Source organism: Rhamphochromis sp. 'chilingali', assembly GCF_963969265.1.
Source record: "Rhamphochromis sp. 'chilingali' genome assembly, chromosome: 5".
Taxonomy (NCBI): domain Eukaryota; kingdom Metazoa; phylum Chordata; class Actinopteri; order Cichliformes; family Cichlidae; genus Rhamphochromis; species Rhamphochromis sp. 'chilingali'.
The window spans coordinates 15,370,247-15,384,360 of NC_137932.1; the positions used below are offsets into that span (position 1 = coordinate 15,370,247).

Consider the following 14,114-nt stretch of genomic DNA (forward strand, 5'->3'; position numbering starts at 1 on the left):
TTAGCCTGAGTTTACAATGAGCTGAGAGGTTTTAAATGTGCGCAGTCTAATAGAAGCTGTTACAAAAAAAAGAAAAGGAAAAACAGAATACACATGACACAAGGCTTCATGGTAAATTCAACACTTGGGAACCCCTCTGTATCTGCAGTAGTGGCAGTGTTCCCACTTGCTTTTTTCCCCTCTCTGTACCTCTAATATTAAATTGCAGCAGGCCAGACCTGCTGCTTTTAGTCCGTGGCTTCCAGCTTTTCTGCAGCTCGCATCCAAAGGGAGCAGCGGGGCATGAGTGGTGGTGTGGTGGCTGAGGCACGTGAGGTCGGCTGGCAGTTGCTGGTTGCTCTGGGGACAAGCTGCCTTTCTATCCCCTCTTGGTACTCTCTCCATCAACCCTAGCCTTTCCCACCAGTGCCGCCCTCTTGCCTTTTCCTTTCAGTCCAACTTTCACATCTTACATCCACCAACCCCCCACTCTACAGACACACTTATAATGCCTTCCCCCACAGTGCTGATAGAAGCACACAGGCACTTTGTTGTAACATCACTACACAGTGGAGTGGCTATATCAAGAGCTGAGAAGGGAAGAGGGGGGAAAAGGAATAAAAACTTTGTTCTACCCAGCGCCTCATTTCAATAACCCTTTTCCCCAGCGATATGTAGGGAGAAAAGGGTGGGATATACGTGTGTAGGGAGGGGGGAACACAAAGAACTGTGATAGAGATGTGTGGAAAATGATGAGAGAATTGTGGGTATAGATCTATGCCTTGGGAACATGAGGAAGAAGTGAGGGAGAAGCATAAAAACGGGAAAACTCCTGGAGCAGAATGAACAAATGAAGACAGAAGAACAATCATAAATGAGCGGATGTGAGAAGATGGTAGAGATTTATGGGCTCAAAATGTGGTCATAAATATTTTGTACTTGTTAATCAGTTTTGTATGTGTAAACAAAATTTGTGTGTGCGTAAAAAAAGGTTTGTATGTGTAAAAAGATTTGTGTGTGCGTAAAAAAGATTTGTGTGTGGACTTTTGAAACTATTTTTCTTCCTTTCATCTGATTGGTCAATGTCATGTCAATCACAAATGTAACAATCCAATCAGAGAACAGATGGGTTTGGCTGTCGGAGGGGCACTTTTTTGAACTGCAGGTCCTTGAAGGGTAATACAGTTACATTTGTGATTGACATGACATTGACCAATCAGATGAAAGGAAGAAAAATAGGGTCAGAATTCGTACTTGTAACTTGCAGGTGATTTTTTTGGCTAAGTCCACGCACAAATCTTTTTTACGCACACACAAATCTTTTTTACACATACAAATCCTGAATTACAAGTACAAAATATTTATGACCACATTTTGAGCCCATAGAGATTGACTACGCTGGGATGAGTCACTGAATTTGAAAAAGAAAAGTGAAAAAGGAAGGGGCGGGGGGCTAAAAGAGGACGGGGAGAATGAGACACAGTGGCAGGGGTGATGAAAGGCAGAGAAGTTAAAAAAAAGCCCACAAAGAATAAGGACAGAGAGTCGGAGGAAGAAAGAGAGTGAGTGGAACAAGCCGGAGTGAAAACTAAAGCAGGACAGGAAAAGTGAGGAGACCTGGGAAGCTCGCTTGCAGCAAAATGTAAAGAAGAAAAAAGAGAAGTTATGAAGGCCGAGAAGCTGGCACAAAAGACTAGGAACATATGGATGTGAGAGTTATGAAGAGGATGACAGAACTAATGCAGGCTGACTTAAAAAAATATTAGAAGATATCTCTTAGCTTTTTTTTTTTAAATTTAATTTAATTTTGAACTACTTCCTTCACCAGGCGGAGTCAGTCAGTCTCGTGGGATGGAGCAGAATTTCAAGATGATCTCAGCAAAGTGCCTGGCACTCATTTCACATACTTTCAGATGACTGACAGCTTACTAGTGATTATGTGTCTTGTCCTAATATATAAAAATCCTCCTCCCTACTTCTAGACCAAGAGGGTTAAAACAACTGCCGAGATATATTCGCAAAGTCTCATTTGATCCAGGTTTGAAGTGGTGCAGGAAGGAATTATTTATGAGCCAAGAGGGGCTGGCAGACAGCACATGGATGTTGGTTGACTGAGTGCCTGACAGGGATACAGAGAAAAGTAAACAAGTAAATAAACAGCTACATGTCTAACCCATTTCTTAGAAGGCTGCTATCAAAAGTGGCTTACAGTACTGTGAGCGTTCCCACAAAGGAGTGGCCCTCGTGGGAACGGATCTCGTCATACTTGTGAATGCTTTTCAACAATGCTGCGCTGGACAATAAGGAGTATCAAATCACTTTCAAGCATTGCGAGCCAAATCTCTGGAGGTGGCACAACACTAAGCATTAAGAATAAAAGCGAACACATTATCGATGACTGAAATCAGACCTGCTGATGACATATTTGGCAAAGATGCTCTCATCTCATCCGCACAGCTGATGCCAAGTTTCCTAAAAAGTAATATTTAAATATTTGTAACCTCGTAAATGTCAAATTTTAAGAGGACCGATAATTTTTCTGTTGTATATGTACTGTGACAGTGGCGGATGTTCATATTAAACAGGTTTTAACTAATGAGGTCATTGGATGTAAAAGTAATCCCTGTGAGATAAAAGTCAGGCTTCCGACTGCCCCAAATACTCAGTACTTTTATTCTTCTCCCGGGTTCGAATGATGCCAGTGATAGAGGATATCCTCAATAAGGTCACATGACTGTTTCCATGGGGCGACCGTGGCTCAGGGGGTTGGGAAGCGTATCTGTAACCGGAAGGTCGCCGGTTAGATCCCCGGGCTCTCTGTCCTGGTCGTTGTGTCCTTGGGCAAGACACTTTACCCTACCGTCTACTGGTGTTGGCCAGAGGGGCCGATGGCGCGATATGGCAGCCTCGCTTCTGTCAGTCTGCCCCAGGGCAGCTGTGGCTACAACCGTAGCTTGCCTCCACCAGTGAGTGAATGAATAGTGGCATTGTAAAGCGCTTTGGGTGCCTTGAAAAGCGCTATATAAATCCAATCCATTATTATTATTATTAAGCCCCACTCACTTGACGTTCAAACCTTCTGTTTGCAGTGGACAGCCAATCAAAAGAAAGGAGTCTTAACGGTAGGGAGAGGAGCTGAAATGGCTGCACCAAAGTCTAGTAAAAGATAACTAATGACCATTTTGAAATATGAACCATACAATGCTCTCCAATGCTCCGGGAGATGCCAAGAAGAAACTGTGGAATATCATAATGCTTCTGAAAAACATTTTCCCAAATTTTGTTTGTAAGCTCCCCTGAATGTTACATATGCTACTATAGTTTATAGTAAACAGGTAGTTGTAATGTATTCAGTATTATGAATTAGGGTTGGGCGATATGTACAAATTTTTCAACCGACAATCATCAGTCCAATAATCGACGATGGGCGATATGTTCGCGCACGCGCAGACTTTTTGATGGGCGGTGCAATGTAATCACGCACGGACTGATTTGCGCGTTTACAACACAAATGTCCAAACATGGACGAACTAATTTACCCCAAAAAACATTAGGGCTGTCAGACAACAGCTGTTAGAAGTTCTCTTTTTGGTTTGCTAACATTTCATGACAAGCAGGTAGCCACAGAAGGCCTTCGTCTACATGTGCCAAATCCAAAACGCAAAGATTTTTCACTCAAATGATCATACAGTAAACTTTGAAATGCAGCATCTTAAATAGCTAAAAGAATAATAACAATAATAAAAAAGGATGCTTGAGCATAATTTCTCAACTTCATTGTGGAAAGCTACATACAACACATGCTAGTGGAATAGATTCATTTTTCTTTATGACTTCCTTCAGCATAACAACAAATAAAAATAGCCAGGCTTAACCTTTAGGTAACAAGGACTGATGAAGGTAAAAGAAAAGCTGCCAGGCCACTCGTTTTTAATACCGTTGTAAAGGTACCGCTTTCTTGTCAGGTTTGACTGATTCTGAAATCACACACACCTTTAGCATTTATTTATATTTATAAGTCAAAATATCAAATCAGTATTCTCCATGGATTTAGTAATAGGGCCATTACAATAAAAATGAGACACTCCGGTATAGCATGCGACTGCTATTAGAAAAACACTCAGTGATGGGTACTGAGTGATGACATTTCTTTAAATAGGCTGATTTGCATGAATATAAGATGTCTGAGTATTGACGGTGTGGTAATGGAAAAAGCGAAAGCATTCTAAGGGTGAAGGTAAGAGAAAATAAATAAATAAAAATAAGCAAACAAAACACGATTATCAAATTAAGTTAATTTTAATACTATTCTATTAACCTCATATTAACCTCACCCAAAGCAGTGTTTGTATTCCACCACAGCTCTCACAGCTATGTCTTTGTTTTCTCTCATTTCGTTTACTGTAGAGCAATGCTATAGAGAAAAAAAGCCATTATTACTTAGCGGCAAAGTAACGTGCACATACAGACAAGAAAGCTGGACATATTTACCCAATTATAGGGTGTTTGAAGCCCAGCTTGGCAGTGGTCTGCTGGATCTCCTTCTCAAGCCACGCCTGAGGACGCACCAGGTACTTGACAAACTGGGACACCCACCATACGGACGGGTCGCCGTGCAGACGCTGCAAGCGTGGGGCCAGGTCCTCGGGGATCGCAAGGGGCAGGTATGGAGGGCGAGGGTGGAGACTGTCCACTATGGGCAGCTCCACAACTTGGACGTCCTTATCATGGGCCTCACCTACATGGATCAGAGCAGAGGAGGTAGCTTTAAAACTTCAAGGGCTTTGTCACAGTTTCTCAAAGGCAAAAAAACCCCCAGCATGTTGCCTGAATACCAACTGAAAACCAAAAGATATTCCCTTTACACTGGAAGAAAGAAGAAGAGCATTAAATGAATACTTGAGTTTTTCCCTCACTATTCAAACTCTTACAGGCGAGTTCTTCCCCCAATTATTCTAATCAGGGGTTAAAGCATAGAAGAAATGCGGAATAATTTGCAAAGCCCTCTGTGGAAAATTTGTGACATTGGGCTATGCAAATACAAATTAATTCATTTCCCTTGAAAGGCTTTGGATCAAACAGAGGTTAGATTGAGAAACTGACCAATTAAGGTAAGAAAACAGTATATGAAATCTGGAGGAAAACCATATGGCCTAAAATAAAAACAGGCAGTCAATTAAAAACTAGGTCTCACATGACACTTATTTCATTCCAACAAGTCACGTCAGAATGTGCACTCTGTTCACTTTCTTGTTAAAAGTTTGGACAGGCTTTTACTAGCCAGGGTTTACGTGTAGGACTAGGTCAGAGTGCAGACTACCACAATAACCAAAGCTAATGCTCAAGGTCACAACTGCAAATGTCTCTGCTGCATCTTAGGAGATTCACATCATGGATGTGCAGCAGTGTGATGCTATCATGTCAGTATGGATCAATCTCCTCTAAATGTTTCCACAAAGAATTAAGCTAGTTCTAAAGGTAAACTGTGGTCAACCTGTTACTACCCACTACCATCACTTTTAACAGACTGATCAAGCAGCAATGCTAAGATTTCAATACCTGAAAAGGGCTAAATAAATGAAGGCCCCCAAACAAAAACAGGTGAGAGGGGTACAGATGCATATGATATGCCTGGAAAAAATATTTCACAATAAAAATGTTTCTACTGACACACAATAGTATTCCATCTGAAATCGTTACAGGAACTGTTGAGTTTGCAGTGTAGCGCCTGGCGTGGACGTGTCAGGTAAGCTCTCAAAGAGCAGTTGTAATGCTTACAGATGTCAGCATGTTCTGCTATAATTAGTTGTCCTGCAATGGTTCCATCGCTCATTATATATTCCATGTTAAATTAGTGAGGCTGACAGTGAAAGCACTGGGTAGTTGGTTTAAAGACCATTCCTACCCATATGTTAACACAGAAAAGTGTGTGCAGGTGATCCTCTGGCTGTTACTTAAACAAAGAGTTATGGCAGAGAAACTCAATCTTGCTGATCTGTCTAAAGCGCCAAACGCTGCTCACTGCAGAATAACGAGTGAAACAAAGCAACTTGAAATAGCAAACAGCAGTAGAGACTGAAGGAAGTCTCTGTGCACATGAGATGACTATAACCAGCTTTTCTAAAAACTCTTGGAAATAAAAGCTTTTCAAGCCAAATGAAAGATGTAAATGATGCAGATACAAAACAATCAGCATTCCTTTCAGACTTTTTTTTGTCAACTTAAATGCTCACTCTATATACAGTATGATAGAGTGTCATAGTTTCTATATTAATTCCTATCCTGGTTCCACTATCAGTCCAAATCCTCAACCGTAGTGTGTCCAGCTTTGATGACTGACAGCTATTGTTCACCTCTCCTTGCTGAAAGGCCAAGTCAAGCTCCTTTCTGTCAAGGTTGTAGAGGGCCAGAGGGCTGAGGCAAAGATTTGGATTTGAGGGTTTGGGGAGAGAGGTTGAAGGGGTGGCTGGTGGTGTGGCACCCTTAGGCTAAGTCCTTCTTGGAAGAAGCCCTGAGCAGAAGGGTTGAGCACGGCTGATTATGAAGGTCACCTCTTTGGGAAATAAAGAGCCCCTGAGCACTGCCAGACCTCCCCTAGCCTTCAAGGCCAACTGCCTCTACACAAAGACACTTGCAGGTGCATGACACACACCTGCATGTGTGAACAAAAGTGGGAAATGCACACAAGCATGCAAACATGGATGCACCCAGTCACAAAAATGCCAGTGGGAACATGGACACATGAGCGTGCACGTGTACAGAAGCTTCTGAACAGTGGAACAAGGTTTGGTTTGACAATGATAACTAATGGAGACCCAAATAAAAAGGGGAATATGTATTCACACCCAAAAACACAGACAAAGAGCTCCAGCTAATCTCATCTCACCAGAAGGGATATGGCTGGCAGACACAACCTCCACTCTCTTTCAGTCTTAAAGCCTGAGCAGAGTTTGCGCGTAAACCCCGGATTTAGGTAAAAACAAGTTTGAGGCCTGTGTTCTGTCAAACTTAAGTGGCTTTTGTAACTGCCACAGACAGCCCCTAGTGCAGCTGCAAACGCTGCTTCCATAGCACACTTCAAGATAAATGGCATAATGAGTCATTAAAAATGGCCTTTCACAGAAAGGGTACATAAAAAACATGTTAAAAACAAGGGCAGCAACAGAGGCTTCAATTTGTGTGTGTGTGCGCATGCAGGAGCATGAACTGAATATAAATTGGTTGCAAGCATTAAATATTGAAAAGAAAAAATATTCCCAAGTCTGTCTTTGCTTATATAACAGAATTGGCACGATTCACATAAGGGGGAATGAGCATATTTCGAGGCCTTCACTTCTTGGCACAAATGTACAGATATGCAGTATGTCTTCCTCCCACAGCTACTTAATTAGACCACAAAGCTACTCTAAATTGTATCTCAACTCCAAAACCCCTACATTCATTTCCTGTATACATCATCACTTAGAGCACATGGGCCTGCACTGACACAGAATTCCTAAACTTAAGTCGCTGATGTATACAGAGCCTAATGAATATTTTATGAGATTAACATGGCTAAGAAACTGTTGAGCTGTGAGTGACACCATCCAGACTCAAAATATGGAGCCTCTCCATTCATAATACATTTGAGACTTAGTTTATGAACTTGGAGATCTCTTGTTCCAGTCTATCCATGGCAGGGAACATTATGTTTCTCCTGCTGCTCTCAGACTTGCACATAAGGCAGTGATATCTCTACAAAGAACCTCAAAGGAATATTCTCTCTTTGGCAAATTAGCTCTTTGATCAACGAAGCATTGTTCCAAAAGAAGCCTGGTTTCCTCTCTATGCGTCGAGACTTTAGTCTGTTATACCAGATGAGTGACGGTGTTAAGCTCTCCAGCTGTCCACTGAAAACAAAAGTTGTGGCAGAAGAGCAACACGAACGAGTGGAATAAACAGTCAGCAGGGGTAGATATGGAAATGCATTATTTTTTGCCATTTCTTGCAAAGTTTAAGTGTTTAAGAACGGCAGCAACTCAGTCACAAAGTAGCACACCACGTAAAGCTACAGAGCGGTGGTTGCCTGGTGTATCATAGTTGTTAACACTCTGTTGACTCAAAAAGCGCAGTGTTTTCCAAACCTCCTCTGGCATTAACATCAGCACAACAACTGTGTGCCAGAAGCTTCACTGAATGGGTTTATGGTTCTATCCATATAGTCTTTTTCTGTAGTTAAAGGTCCTATCTGGTGTAAATTATGTTTATATTAACTGTCCAAAAGTTGATTCTGTTCATCTGGATGTAGCATTTTCAGTGGGAGAAACGTTTCGTCACTTGGATGAGTCCAAAACCAACAGAGAAAAGAGACTAGAAAATACTAATACTGTATATTGATCACTACCCCAATCCTTAAAAATTGTTATATTTTATATTAGGGCTGTTCGATATAATGAGATATATAGTTAGCACACACACACACACACACACACACACACACACACACACACACACACACACACACACACACACACACACACACTTTTTCATCGTTTTGATGGTCACTGTAGTGGCTATATTAATTTCTTAAAGTTCTCTCTTTCTCAAATATTTAATATAACCACACTACGGACAGACAAGAGCCTGTTTTTTATACGTTGTCGTTAGCAACAACGACGGTAAAACCATCGCGTGTCCGCTTGTTTAATTTCTACATAAACCTTTCAGAATAAAGCTCAAGATCCTGTTGAGACCTTTCAAAATAAACTGAATCACGTGAAAGAGTATGCAGAGTGTTTACGGATGAGAAGCAAAAAAAGAGCCTATCCTTCTTTTTTTTCAGCTGTAGAACAAACCATAGAAGGCAACCCTGTATGTCCTGATTATTTCAGGGTGGATCGTCTTGTAATGTTTTGTTTTTTGTTTCCCATTTGCGGAAAGAAAATCAGCGGGTCCCATAATGACTTCGTTGCTATCTTTGATGTTTCCCGCAAGCATTATGTTTTCCTGATAGAAACACCCTGTCACATACGCATAAACCATAGATCCTCTCTAGGTCTATAAATGTCTCACGTCCTGGGGGAAAACACTTAACAGAAAGTGGGAGAACCATGTATAGATATATAAGGAAATTGGAATCGTGAAGGGCTGCTACACAATATACCAGAAAAGTCAATTTTACCACATAAACAGAAACAATACAAAGGCATAACTCAGTACAGGACAACCCAAAGCATGTTTCTACATGAATGTAAACACAAACAAGTGGTGACATTCACAACCAAATGATAAAGAACATTTTGAAGAGGAGAATTTGAGAGAAACAAAAGTAGAAAATAAAGTGTCCTCAAAAGGGAGCGCTCACTACCATCTGGGAATTCAGCTTGTATTGGCACTACTACAAGTTCTGAAGAGATCAGTATTCACTACATTAAACACTGTAATTGCACTGGCATGGGCAAACACTCCACTTAATTAGCGAGATATTCAATGTATATCTACTTATTAATCCAAGGCTTTAGCATCCCTTTGTGGTCTAGTGCCCCAAGGAAAGTACTTGCTTGCACTGTTAACAAAACAGGCATGACCACAGGCGTAGCCAAGTACCCAACAGGATTACATTAGCTATGCCCAGCTAGTTAGCTGGCTTGATTATCAGAAACTACTGCCTCTGCAAATTGCAGGCTTTTATAAGGACAACAATTCAGAATGCTAAAAGGCCTAAGGAGGGTAGTGACATTTGGAGGGAGCTGCCTGCTGATGTGCGCTGCCAGATGGCATATATGGATCTATAGGAGACTGTTTGCAAGACAAACTCCTACGAAATACATTAAAAAGTGGAAAAGGACACATGAAAGGCAGGAGAATAAGAGAGGGAAGGCAGAGGGAGAGCAGGAGATAAGAAGGGAGAGCCCAGGAGAGCACAAGTAAAATAATGCGATAGGAGAAAAATGAAGAGCTGAAAGGACATGGCGACGAGAACGAGGAGGCAGTGGAAGATAACGTGATAAAGAGGGAGGCAGGTACAGTCTCATAGTAACACTTCTAAGTCATAACTGAGCTCCTTTTACATATGCTCCGGTAATGTCAGCTTAGAAGTGGAAAAACAAACATATACTGTGGGACTCAGTCATATTAAAATTGCACTTTATAAAACGGTTGAATTCATTTATAAATGATTCTGCTGCCTGTGCATTAGTAGGGAGATCTTTTTCCTCCCAACAGCCCCATCAATCTTTGGCCTAAGGTATTCTGGTATCAGCTGTACATACGAACTAACTTTTGCTTCAACTGTGTTCACAATGAACTGGAAGTGTGCAGAATTCTAATGTCACGCAAAAATAACAACACCATGAATCAACAGCCATACTAGCATTGTCTGTATGTAAATCTGAAGGTGATGAGTACGACACTGGTTTTGCTGCCAGACTATTCCTTTGGCAAATGCCTAAAGCTGTGCTGGTATGGGCATTTCTACTGTTGCGAAAAATACAAATGTGAAATATGAAATAAGAGACTCGGGTTTAAAGCTATGCCCCAAACCTGCATGAATATTTATATTCCCTTTAAGTGTCCCCTGGCATATACGTAAAATGTCTTCAAAATATAAAAAAAAAATCAAGCATAGAATTAGTTCAGGCAAGATGAGCCAACTATGGCAGTCAGCCAATATCCTTCCACATGTACTATGGACAGAGCTCACCTGGAATATGTGCTATTTCAGGTCCCCCAGGCACACAGCCCTAGCACCAGTCAGCACATATCCGCCACTGGTCGCTAAGGGAATATATATATTTCCTAACTGGTCGGCAAGTGGTTTCTGGAGGTTGAAGAGGGCGCTGCACCAAAAACCCTCTTGAGACCGCTTTGGTTGCTTAGCATATTGTCATGGTTTCTTGTTGTTTGCATGGAAGATGCCAACTTCTCTGGAAATGGCTGCTAAGGCTTAATGTGAAAGCAAATTTTCTATTGAATTTATTTATTTATTTAAAAGGGACAGTGCAGTTTAACATAGTTCAAGTGCAAGACATGAAACTGATGTACCGCACACAGGTTTATAGCTACTGCTAATTTTCGACAATTTTCTGGTTTGTTTGCACATTTCAGCTTTACTATTAATAAAAAAACAAAAACAAAAACAGGCGGTAAGGGTTTGCAGACAAGTCAATTTGCATCTTCCATGCAAACTACGGTCAACTAATTCATTTTGCAAAAATAATCACAAAGGGGATTTTTGTGCAGCACCCCTTACTGACTATCAGCCATCTGCACCCACTTGCCAGTCAGCTGGATAATACAGTTTTTTCCATAGCAACTTGTGGTTATGGGTGAGTCATTGACTGATTAACTTCCAGCAACCACCTGCAAGCCAAACAAGGAATACACATTTTTCTTGTGTGACCGGAGGTCGCCAGTTTCTAGGTTGATGTATCTGGAAGATGCTTTGCAACTGACCTCTACCCTTGTTCCTCCATTTCACGCTGTTTCTAACTTAATCATTAATCATGTCATTGTCTTTCCATGTTTGTGCACTGAAGGGCAGGGTGTACCAGAACAGAGCAATGGTGCTAAATGTAAAGTACTGCAGATGGAATAACAATCCTACTTTGATGAAAAATGGTCCATGGACTGTTTATAAATGAAAGAGATCCTGTTTATTTTCACTAACATACGTGTAAAAAAGCATTTTTACATTCAGCTGAAAATTTACTTGGTGTCAAAATAGATTTTTGACAGGAAAATGATGCAATAGTGAAGCTGTATGGGAATATAAGACCCTTCAGTCAGTCTCTGCCACAGCCTGGGGCTACAACAGAAAAATGACAAGTCCTCTTAACCTAGGATTCCATAAATTAGCTCTAATTGATGCAGTTTATTTATGCTCGGTCTGTGATGAAACCTACAGGATGTGCAGGAAATTGTGAATCAGAATTTTCCCTTCAATATCAGCCTCTAGGCTCTATCAGAGACTTTTGCACATATAAAATTACTGTAGGTCAGAGGAGTAAGGTGCATACAGAAAATGATTTTTTTCCTTTTTGGCTATAAAATCTATGAACATTAACGTGCTGCTACACCGGCTGCCAAAACGTTTTAACAAGAATTGCATAGTAATGCTTAGCCAGGCAATTCACACTTTGCTTTCGCTGTAACAGCATGAAAGAAAAGGTCTGGCAAAGCCTGTTTTAGGTGGGATCGTCCAGAAATCAGCGCGTAACTAGTCACAACTGGCATCTCTGAGGCTTTCACTGTCTGTAATTCATTGTTGTGCTGTTAATTTTGTGTGTACTCACCTGACCAGTGTCCAGTGGTGGCCCCAGAGCGGTCAGTGCAGGTGTTACTGACGGGCAGAAAGACTGTTTCCCAGCCGCCGGGAGCATAGCGCCAGTTGTGAGACTCCAGAATGAGCGTGCGCTGGGTGCCATAAGCGATCATGAAGCAGTAGACGACATGGTGGAGCTGGCAGCCGTAACCACAGCCCTTATTGATGTTACACACCAGCTTTCTCGCCTTACTGCAGTCTGGGGGGTTCTGGGAGAAGGAAAGAGTGGTTCAACATTTTTTATTGCTTGACCTCCACCTTGTATCTCTCAAAGACCTACTCTGTGACTTTTAATATCAAATAGCTGATATTGTTTTGTGTCCTTTTCTTATCTAATACACCACTCTAATTTCACGATGCCTGCTTACTCCCAGGTTGCCTTTCCTGCTGTACATGCTATTTTTCTCTACTCTTTAAATTAATTTTGCCTCCTCCCCCTCTCCTTTTTAGTCTCATACCTTCTATTGTTAAAGGATATACATTCTATACTTCTACAGTGTTACAGTGCTTAAGAATTATAGTGATTTTTCAAATTTAAATTCAAATTCAAATTTTGTTTGTCACATACACAGTACGACATGCAGTGAAATGCTTAGACAACTGTTTGTGTTCGTCTTGTAATCAGAAGGTTGCCGGTTCGGACAGCCTCGGTCGTTGTGTCCTTGGGCAAGACACTTCACCTACCGCCTACTGGTGATGGCCAGAGGGGCCGATGGCGCGATATGGCAGCCTCGCCTCTGTCAGTCTGCCCCAGGGCAGCTGTGGCTAACTGTGGCTTGCCTTCACCAGTGTATGAATGTGAGAGTGAATGAATAATGGTATTGTAAAGCACTTTGAGGGTCCCGAAAAGCGCTATATAAATGCAATCCATTATTATTATTATTAAATTAATAGGATTATTTCCCGAAGAACAGTTTCTTTACTACTGTATCTGTCAGACATGAGGGAGGCAGTGTTATGGAATAGGCATGTGTGGTTGGCAGTGGATCTGGGTCACTGCCGTTTTATTTATGATATGAATGCTGGTAGAAACACTGGGATGAATTGTGAAATGTACAGATCTATACTCTCTGCTCAGTTTTAACTAAAATTTAAATATTCTTTAATGGCCAAGTCTCATGCATGATCTCAACCCAGCATAGCATCCTTTCAGTCATTAGTTACAAAAACGAATGTAGAGAGGCCTACAGAAATAGCAACTAAAGGTGGCTTTGATAAAGGCCCGGAAGAGCATTTCAAGGGAGAAAAAAAGAGCATTTGAAGAGGTCTATGAATTCTAGACTACAAGCAGCCACTGATGGGAAAGACTTTCATCTTAGTAATTAAAAACAATCCTTATATTTTAGATGATAATAGTCTGTTCAACTAATTTTGAGCATCTGACAATAGAGGACTGTGCACAAAAATGGCTGTAATTCCCCCCAAAGTGCATCCAAATCCTTTTCGTTAAATCTCTTTAAGTATATCTACTTCAATCACATATTGATTACTACCAAAACCTTAATCCAACAAATTATGGCCCTAAAAATGTGTGAAACTGTTGTCTTCATTATTGTAAAAATAGAGACTGTAGAACATTTTCAGTTTCATACATATTTACTAGTGCATATCAACATTAAGCAAAGTATAGCTCCCAGTATTATATACCATGTATAAATATATAACACTTGATGACAATTAAACTGCAGTTTACCACCTGTTTCAAGAAATTATTGAGCCTATAAAGATGACAATCTGTCAGATGAGCTCTTTTCCTGTGATTTGTTGACAGTAAGTAAAAATGTAGACTGTTGAAAGCCTCATCATTTACTTTCGCTCATGCCTTCACGGTTCA

At 41.0% G+C, this 14,114-nt stretch overlaps 1 protein-coding gene across 1 annotated transcript in view; it reads right to left on the minus strand.

The window, feature by feature from the left end:
• fut8b (fucosyltransferase 8b (alpha (1,6) fucosyltransferase)) overlaps positions 1-14,114 on the minus strand; it is a 95,473-nt gene that overhangs the window by 10,335 nt on the left and 71,024 nt on the right. The window contains exons 6-7 of the mRNA XM_080883768.1: positions 12,252-12,489; positions 4,471-4,717 (exon numbers count right to left, since the gene is read on the minus strand). Coding sequence (XP_080739894.1) covers positions 4,471-4,717; positions 12,252-12,489 — 485 coding nt within the window. The remainder of the gene's footprint in view (positions 1-4,470; positions 4,718-12,251; positions 12,490-14,114) is intronic.